Source organism: Gavialis gangeticus, unplaced genomic scaffold (genome assembly GCF_001723915.1).
Source record: "Gavialis gangeticus isolate Ggan-Ray unplaced genomic scaffold, GavGan_comp1, whole genome shotgun sequence".
NCBI lineage: Eukaryota > Metazoa > Chordata > Crocodylia > Gavialidae > Gavialis > Gavialis gangeticus.
This window is the reverse complement of record NW_017729004.1, coordinates 69,212,056-69,222,331: the sequence shown is the minus strand read 5'-3', so window position 1 is coordinate 69,222,331 and position 10,276 is coordinate 69,212,056. Positions and strand designations below refer to the sequence as shown.

General features: G+C 42.4%; 1 protein-coding gene across 5 annotated transcripts in view; it reads left to right on the top strand.

The window, feature by feature from the left end:
* ISPD (isoprenoid synthase domain containing) overlaps positions 1-10,276 on the top strand; it is a 265,206-nt gene that overhangs the window by 253,051 nt on the left and 1,879 nt on the right. The window contains exon 10 of one of the 5 annotated variants that reach the window (XM_019508511.1): positions 2,185-2,248. The exons of the other annotated variants lie outside the window; for them this stretch is intronic. Coding sequence (XP_019364056.1) covers positions 2,185-2,202 — 18 coding nt within the window. The 3' untranslated portion in view covers positions 2,203-2,248. The remainder of the gene's footprint in view (positions 1-2,184; positions 2,249-10,276) is intronic. 5 annotated transcript variants of the gene reach the window in all.

Sequence of the window (10,276 nt, the reverse complement as noted above, 5' to 3'; positions counted from 1 at the left end):
TAGAGCACCATGACAATTGACTTCCATCAATTACCACCCTCTGTGTCCAACCACAGAGCCAATTTCCCAGCCAGTGGATCGTGGTGAACCCAAGTCCACAGTTGGCCAGTTTTACCAAGTCGTGATGCCAGATCGAAGGCTTTTTTGAAGTCAAGATATACAACATCAATCTCTTCTCCCTTGTCCAGGTGATAGGTCACCTGGTCGTAGAAGGAAATGAGATTGGTCAAGCAAGACCTACCCGCAACAAACCCGTGCTGGCTATCCCTCAGGATGTTGGTGTCGGCCAGTCCCTTAAGGATGGCCTCTTTAATAAACTTTTCTAAGATCTTCCCCAGGATAGAAGTCAGGCTGATGGGCCTATAGTTAGCCGGATCCACTTTCCTCCCTGTCTTGAAGATAAGCACCACATTGGCCTTCTTCCAGTCTTCGGGCACTATTTCTTTGTCCAGAATTGCCTTAGATTAGTTAGCAGGAAACGATAAGTTAATCTATTAGGCTATCAAAACACAGGTTTGCTTACCTTTTATAAAAAAATATTTGAGAAACACAACGTTAGCACTGCACTCATTACTCCCCAATTCTTTTTCTCTGGTAATCTTGCCTTCCTACCAATTGCATTCATGCGCATGGACTTACCCACACGCCTGCATAGAGGGACACCCGCATGCACCCCTGTTCCCATATTATCCTTAACACTGAGCACTGGTGCACTATACACTTGGGTTTCTCTATGCATGGAAAGAAAGTGCCTTTTACTGTGCTAAGCAGCGTTTTCTCTGCTTCTAGCAAGTACATTTGCACATGAGCCAGACTAAAGTTATTCAGTCTTCTGCTGGTGCCAGTTGCACAGCAATAGCCTGTAAATGATTTGGATGACTGGGGTGTTATGTATTGTTGGAGGCTAGGAATGCCTTGCAGGTTTCTCCGAATGTGGTGTATGTGTATGTGGTGGGTCTGTTAGGCATTCCCAGCCTCCTGGAAAAACCTAACACTCGAGTCGTTCAAATCATTTACAGACTATGTAGTACAACAGGCAGCAAAAGATCCACCACATACACATACGCAGAATTTCAGCTATGTACTTCTCTGTGGGAGACCTGTATACAAATCCCCTGCGAGTTTGTCAGTGGTTATAGGCCAGATCCAAAGCCTGCTGAAGTCAGTGGAAAAAACTCCATTGACTTCAGTGAACTTTGGCCTAGTTCCAGAGCTTAGAAACTTGACGTCCTGCTGAAATAACATTTACACCTCATGAGGAGAAGAAAACTAATCTCCTGTGCCCTAGGAATACTTCCTTTCTCCCAGCCTCTGTCTTGTCTGTTTTTCTTGTAAGAAACAATGCTTGACCCCAGAAAGCCTACAGTGTGTTTTACAGTGCCTGCCACAGAGACTCTGATCTGGGGATGTGGCTTGTATGTGCTACCATAATGCTTTTAGGAATCTACTGCTCTTTTTAGGCAATTACAGTACCAAGAGACCACCCCAAAGAATCCTCAAATGTACTATGCACAAAATTTCTCCGCCTTTAATAGGCGACCACCGATAGTATTAAGCAATGGATTTTTGCCAGTATTTTTATATTAGTCTCATGCAGGTGGCAGAATTGGCTTCCAATTCAGGCATAAGGTAGCTTTATTGAACAGTTTTATAGTGGCGGGCTATCATCAGATGTTTTGGGGATAACTGCTAGCACAGGCATTTTAGCCAGAAGTGTAACATTGGAGGGTAGTACATATGGGCAATGAAAACACCCACGACTACTGACTCCCAGTACCTGTGCCTAAACAACAAAGTCTGGGGATTATGAGAACAAGCATTATAGTGTTGTTGAAGGTTTTTTTGTCAAGAATATTTTATTGATTATAGGAAATACCAGAACATTTTTCTTTTTTTCTTTTTTTTACAAGAAGTGTAAAAATATGGAAGCAACGGTAGGGAGATCAGGCAAGCTGAGATCCAGAAAGGTCTTAGGCACTTGAATGGGGCCTTACTCAAGAGTGGTTCACCTAAATCCAAAAGTTAGGTCTTCAGAGTCTCCTAACCTTCCCTATAAGTTTTCAACTTTAAAGTTTGTGAAAAGTTCCTCCGTTCTGACTGCTCAGAAGTACCAAAGTCTTGATAGTGCTAACCTACTTGCCTCACATTTGCTCCAAGGACTGTTCTGTATTTTTAATTGAACAGTTATTGGACATATGCTGAAATAGTCCTTGTGCAGTGTGTGGAAGTCAAGTCTTCACCCAGCCTGGTAAGTAATTTGCCTACTAAGCTAGAGATATGTCTACTCATATGTATACTTTTATTTTCTGGCCGTACAGTCTTTTAAAATTCAGTGTAAAGTGAAACTACCTTCAACAAGAAGAAATGAGGATACCCCCTACTGGAGAATAGCCTATACAGTCATAGTTAGGTTCCTGTTCTGGGAGACCCAGGGGTGGGGAAAGGGGGAATGCAGGTGGGTGTTGAATCCTCCCCCTCACATGAAGGACTAGAACTCAGGTTTCCCACATCCTTGTTGTTTGCTTTAACTACTGAACTGTTTTATAAAGGGGGTACACAGCAATATTTCCTCCCCACTTTGAAAGAAAAGGATGACTTTTGAAGAAAAGTGTTTAAGTGTCTACATTCAGGACAGGGTTCTGGGCTGTGGGGAGAGTTGTCTCCAAATAGCACTGTGTAAGTTGCCTAAGCCCCAGATAAGTAAGATTTAAAATGCATTCTTACCCTTAACATTTCCTTTTGACTAGTTTAGGTCATTCCCTCTTTGCTGCATTGGCTGCTTGTGCTTAACTCACTGTGTTGGCTGAGGTATCTAAGGGTGTTTATATACGCGTTCCAGGAGTGTGTGTGTCGGGGAGGGAGGGGGCTTTAATTAGAGTGGCTCAAGAGCTGCTCTGATTAAACAGCTGGGAATGTGGCATCCCCGTGCTGAAAAATGGTGGCAGGGGTACTTTAACTAAAGGTTGTTCAGTAAATGAGGTTTAGTTAAAACACCTCTGCTGCCATTTTTCAGAGATAGAAGAGATAAAGTAGGCATATCTACACATGCAAAAGCTGCGGGGTGGGTTTACTCTAGAGTAAATTACTCTAGAATAAACTCACTTTGGGCGGGGGGAGCTCTAGGCTTTCCTGGGTGCTAGTCCAGGGGCTGGCTGGGAGCACAGGTTCAGAAGACAGCAGTCTTCTGGTGGGGGCTGGGAAATTGCTTTCTGCCCCTGGGAGCTGCCTGCTGCCAGGGCAGGCTCCACCACCAGATCCTGGGCAAGGACAATATCCACCTGCCCTTGAAGCAGGAGCTTGGAACTAGCCACAGGGGAGGGGCAGGTCAGCCAGTAGGGCTTTACCAGTGATCCCCTGGCTGGGTGGGGATTCCAATTTGGGATTCCCTGCCCAGCCAGGGGCCCACTGCGAGCTGCCCCACCAGCAGATTGGGGCAGGGGGCTGAAACCTGCCCCTCCCCTGCAGCTCTTTCCAAGCCATGCGCCTTGATCACCCAACTGGGGAATGGGCTTGGACCTGCCCCTGACTAGGACAGTTCCCAGCCAGCCCTGGGCTGCGCAGGGAAATCTGCACATGCAGCCTAGAGCTAGCTGGGGACTGCCTGAAACAGAACAGTCCCCAGCCATGTCCAGGCTGCATGTTCAGACTTTTCTGCAGCGACAGAGTAGGGGATGAGAGCTCCCCGCTGCTGGGGCAGGGGACATTGTCCCTACCGGGGCTCCAGTGGTGGAGCCTGCCCCGGCAGCAGGCAGCTCCTGAGGGCAGGGAGTAATCTCCCACCCCCTGCTGCCTGGCTGACTGGGACCAAATTTGATGCTCCTGGTCTGCCATCTACAAATGTCATACTAGACAGTAATTACTCAGCAGTTAATTTGCTACTCGCATTTGGGTCACCAGAAAACAATAGAATGCAATTTAACAAAGAGAAATGCAAAGTGCTACACCTAGGGAGGAAAAATGTCCAGCACACCTACTGCCTAGGAAATGACTTGCTCGGTAGCATGGAAGCGGAAAGGGATCTTGGAGTCCTAGTGGACTCCAAGATGAACATGAGTCGTCAGTGTGACGAAGTCATCAGAAAAGCTAACTGCACTTTATCGTGCATCAGCAGATGCATGACAAACAGAACCAAGGAGGTGATACTTCCCCTCTATCGGGCACTGGTCAGACCGCAGTTGGAATATTGTGTGCAGTTTTGGGCACCACACTTCAAGAGGGATGTGTATAACCTGGAGAGGGTCCAGAAAAGGGCCATTCATATGGTTAAGGGCTTGCAGGCCAAGCCCTACGAGGAGAGACTAAGGCACCTGGACCTCTTCAGCCTCTGTGAATGAGAAATTGAGAGACGACCTTGTGGCTGCCTATAAATTCATCATGGGGACACAGAAGGGAATTGGTGAGGCTCTACACACCATGGCACCCCTGGGGTTCACAAGAAATAATGGCCATAAGCTAGCAGAGAGCAGATTTAGACTGGACATTAGGAGGAACTTCTTCACAGTTAGAGTGGCCAAGGTCTGGAATGAGCTCCCAAGGGGCTTGGTGCTCTCCCCTACCCTGGGGGTCTTCAGGAGGAGGTTGGATGGGCATCTGGCTGGGGTCATCTGAAGTCAGCACTCTTTCTTGTCCATGCAGGGGGTCAGACTCTATGATCTATTGAGGTCCCTTCCAACCCTAACATCTATGAAGCTATGTAGACAGTGATGCTTACTATGCAGTAATTAGCTCTACTGTTCAGTAAAGTGTCTTGTGTAGATTCACCCAGTATTTACGCCATTAACTCCACAGCAGATTTTCTGTATTCACTTTGCCATTGTTTTTAAGTGGCTCAACAAAAGGAAACCAGTACCTCCTTCACATGGAATTAATACTGAAGCTATCTTAAATTGGTACAATCTCATCTTGGGATTACAAGGTTATATCTTCCTTATCGACCTTAAAGCTAATGCTAGTGCCACAGTTGCAGGATTTAAAAATATAAATGCAAAACATATTTTAAAGCGTCTGTTTAATTAGAAAGTTGATTGACAAAATGCTATAGTTAAGCAAACTGCAAAATAAGTAATGCTTTTCTTTCTTTGAATATAAAGGGATATGGGTCTACAAATCAAAGACCACTTGTACAGGATTTTTTTAACTAGGGGTAATAAGCTTAGTTGTCAAGCAAGTGACTGTAGTTTAAATTTTCATAAATTATCCTTAAACTATCCATAAATTAAGCTAGTTTAATATTAACATTGACATATCTGTATATCGGAGAATATTCCAGTTGGAAAAACATACTAAAGAAACGAACAGTTCAAAGAATGTAATAAATATTCAGATATCCTCCCAGATTTTTTTACATAATACACCATTGTGAGATATCACATTGTATATTCCAAATGCTATAGTTCTGTTCTACATCTATTCACAGTCTGAGCCTGTAGATCAGAAAAATATTTCTATCAAACATCTCTACAACACGCATATTTTGAATAGGAGCTAAAATCGTCATACGGTTATGCTATGTTGAATATTTTTATTATTTAATTACAGACAGAGTGGACATTTTATTTTTGAATCCAAGTGCTGTTATGTGGATTTATGGTTTATGATATTGGCAATGCTTTTAAGTACTTTCTTTTCCAATGTACATAAATACAAAGCAGTAAAAGTTTTGTTCTGGGTATATAAATGTAGTTAATCATCTGTTTAAAGAAGAAAAATCCTATTAGTCATAGCCAAGAAATGGGTTTTTACAAGAGGTTATTTTAACTCAACTGGTTGATATGAATAGAATATGACTAAGAAAAGGTCTTTTTTAGGTGATACCACTTCAGGTGAATTTGGGAAATGTTGAACATATTAATCCATAAAAGACACTGCTGCCTCTGAATCTGACAGTTCAGTCTCTGTCTTTAAGGGTTTTGCTGACAGGTAAAAGAACCAGTGTTAATCCATAAGCAGCAGTATGCTACGGGACATTTTCTTCTTTGATTTTACTAGACTGAATAATGAGCAATAATATAATTGTTGGGGGCTGCATTCAGGATCTCTGTTAATCAGTCTGTTCCCACACCCTGTTTTGTACCATGACTACAGTAAGCCGAAAAACTTCTCAAGCAACTAAACATGTGAAGACAAGGCTCCACGTGATTATTTGGCTTCCTGCAACTAATAATGATATTTTTGAAAGATTTAGTACTATTCCATTGAATATAAAGGATATTTAATGGCAGCATGGGGTGGGTTTGTGTGTCAGGTAGTTTAGCTAGGCCCTGGCATCCTTACTGCTGTCTCTCTGTATGCACTTGCAGTTTTATTCACCATTACTGCCAGAAATGACACTGCAGCAGCAGAAGAATGAGTGCCGTCAGGACACACTTGAGATTTTCACCTATTCATTTAGGGCATTTTTACACGTGGGGGAGGGAAGGGGGCACTTTAACTAATGCTCCTTGGGTTCCCAGAGCACGTCCCTGTGGCAGTGGGAGAGTGCAAGCAGCTCAAGCTATTTGTACTCTCTGGCTACACAGATAATAGACATCCACTGCAAGAAAGCAGCAGAATCTATTACCAGCTTTTGTTGCGCCACTGATTTTCCTTTCATGTGGTGAAACAAAGGGTATCAACATCTAGTTGCTTAGCATTTGTGTCACCATAAACTTTTTTATACCGGCACAAGTGAGACATTAGATGAAATATGTTTCCACCCTTACTGATATAAGAATTGGGTGGGCTTTAAAGGTTTTCAGGTTTTTGTAATTTAAATTTTGCAGTCTATGTTAATGTTTTCTTCACAAAAGGGTGGCTGACTTGCAAGGCCTGGGATATTTGATTCAACATTATTCAACAGAGAAGAGGCACAGATATCAAAATGGGACCCCATCAACAAAAGAAGGGACAACAATATGAGTAATGAGACCTTTAACAAGACAGATATTTATGAGGTACATCAGACTACATGCTCCATCTAGATAACCATCAACTTCTTGAGGTTTAGAATAAATTCCCCATAACAGTGATAACTGTTTCCTGTAATATATTTGTTACATGTTATTTAAAAAAATATGCAGCTAGTTATGGTCAAAGACAGGATACCAGACTAGACAGACTGATGTTCTGATGGCAGATCATTGTTCCTGTCATCCTTAAAGAGTAATTAAAAAAAACAACAGACAATAGGCTAATGTCATACTAGAAAGATTCAGTAGATTTCCTCAACAATTACAGTTTAAGTTATTAGAAGTTAAAAAAAAAAAGATAAATTAACTGACAACTTTATCTGTATCATAGAATTGTAGAAAATTAGGGTTGGAAGGGACCTCAGGAGATTATCTATCAAAGCAGGAGCATCCCCCACTACATCATCCCAGCCAAGGTTTTGTCTAGCTGGGTCTCAGAAACCTCAAAGGATGGAGATTCCACAACCACTCTGGGTAACCTGTTCCAGTGCTTTATTATCTTCCCAATGAGAGAGTTTTTCCTAATATCTAGCCTAAATATCTCTTGCTTCCCTTGCTTTTGAAGCAGTTCCTTTGCAACTTGAGACCATTGTTCCTTGTTCTGTCATCTGCCACCAGTGAGAACAGTCTAGCTCCATCCTTTTTGGAGCCACCCTTCAGGTAGTTGAAGACTGCTATTAAATTCCCTGTTAAGTCTTCTCTTCTCTAGACTAAATTAACCCAGTTCCCACTGCCTCTCTTCATGGGTCATGTGCCCCAGCCCCCTAACCATTTTTCTTGCCCTCCATGAGACTCTCTCCAACTTGTCCACATCCTTTCTGTAGTGGGGGCCCCACAACTGAACACACTACTCCAGATGTGGCGTCACCAGTTCTGAATAGACAGGTATAATCACTTCCCTTGATCTGCTGGCAGCACTTCTACTAATGCAGCCCAGTATGATGTTAGCCTTCTTGATGGCAAGGGCACATTGTTGGTTCATATTCAGCTTATTGTCCACTGTAACTCCTAGGTCCTTTTCTGCAGAGCTGCTGCCCAGCCAGTCAGCCCCCAGCCTGTACTGGTGCATGGGATTGTTCTGTCCTAAGTACACATAATGTGTACATTAAATACCAATATGTATTATACTGTATGCTGTATTATACTTATTTGTATTTCTCTTCTCTTGGACAAATGAAAACAGACAAGCCAGTTTCTAGTCAGTTTCTATTTTATCAACCTCTACTCAGCATAGTGCCATAGCATGTGTGGATAGTAAGTATAAGAGAGAGTGTGTGTAATGTAACAGAGAGTTTTTGGTTTTGTTTTTGGAAAAGTCTCTTTGACAATTTGAAAATAATCATTAAAATCTTATAATTGTTTTTAGGTTTGGTGAAAACTTTTTACTAAAGTTGACTTTTCAACTTATTTGAATCCCACAGAGTCACTTTAAATCTCTTCCTTTAAAATAGTGGAAGCTAAATTTCCTTGTGTTGCTTCCTTTCATGTTCAAAAACTTGAAGAATTTATTACTACACAGGAATGTGTATAAATGATGTGGAAAGATTTATTAGGAGAAACAGTAAGAGCATTCCTGGCCAGGTGGATTTTTTTCCCCCTCGCCCCTTTTTTTTTCCTTTTTTTGAAAGGAAGAAAAAAATATACAGCTTCAGCCAACTTCATATATGGCTAGAAGCCCATTTGGAAAACATAACATCTGTAGTTGTGAAAGACTTCTCAACACAGCTGCCCCAAATTAAAAGAAAGTGGTCAGTGGAGAGGGGAAGTTGCTGCTGTGGGATTTCAAGAGTAGTGTTAATCACCAATTAAGCATTAATCACCATATGTTAATTGTCTTTGTTCTTTATAATGTTAGACAAGCTACAAGTAAATACCATTGACTAATCTTCCTCCATATCAAAAATGTCTAAAATGACTAAGGGCTTGCTTGGTATACTCTCTCACTGTTCCTCCATAAATGGAATTTTAGGGCATATTTTAGTCAGATCTAATCATCTGTATTTCCAAAACAACTAATGGGTTGGGCATAAACAGCATACTTTAACCTTCTGTTCCATTTGCATCAACCTCCTCTGCTGTACCATTATTTTCTTAAAGGAGAAAGTTAGTAAGCTTCTCCACTGCTTATCTAATAACTTATTTTTTCCCATCATTACTCAGGCTGGAACCTAACCTCTCACTCCTTTATTTCTACTCCAGATTGTAGGCTTTCTCCTTATACATTTGATGTTACCTTCATCTTTAACTAACATTTACATTGCCCTTTACTCCTATATTTGTTCCTTTAATTAGACATTTACAGTCAGCATCTGCTCTTTTGATTCTTATTAGGAGCCTTGCATATCTGAGTGTTCTTCTGTTACTTCACAGAAATTGCTCCTACTAAATAATTGTGCCTGGCTGTATCTATCAACATCTACCCTATGCGGAGGCAGAAGCTGCATAAATACATTCAAATAATCTGAGGGAATTCTCTCAAGTTTGTTCTCTTGGTAAACAATCTTACCTTTACTCTGCTGTATGTACAGAATTGAGGCTCTAAAGAGTGGAGGGCTTGCAGTGCTGACACTGCAGTTAGGGGCCTATGGTCATCCCATGTTTTCCTGCAGCACAATATGGGGATTGTGTGGGGGGTGAATTCTGCTTCCTGCTGGAGGAGCAGAGTCCAGTGAGTAACACACTGACTCCCAGGGTAGGGACAGACATTACACACAAAGTAGTTTAAGTGATCAGAAACTGGGTTAAACCTGTAACAGAACAGATGTTTGGTGCACATAAACTGGTTTGAAAATGGCTGAAACTGATTTGAGATAAACCTGGTTGGATTGACTTAACTGATTTGGCTCAAACCAGTTTATGCAGTGTCTGTCTCAGACCCCTTGCTGATTTAAGATAAACCAGAGTCCCCCAGCATCCTGGCATGCTCTCTGGGCTGGGCTGGGCAGGGCTCTCTGCTCCACAGCAGGGCTGGCCTGTCTCCTCTGCTCTCTGGCTGCAGCTCCGGCAGAGACTTGCAAACACAGCAACATCTGCCTGGTTTCCTCCTGCTTTTCCCCTCCCCTCCCCTCCCCACTCCCTACTAAGCAGGGATGCCCCCACATCCCCTCTGCCTTACACAGACAGCTCAGCATTAGTTAGCAGACCACATGCTGGCTACTACAGTCCATGCTGTGGCAGGCAGCAGTGTCAGTTTAGGACTTTTTGGAGCTAATCAAAGTTCAGCTAATGATGTCCCTCATTCCCTCTTTAAGAAGAGTTTGAATCAGTGAGAGAAGCTGTTTGTTTTCTGATGGGATGATAAATGCTGATAACAGAGCTGATAAATGCTC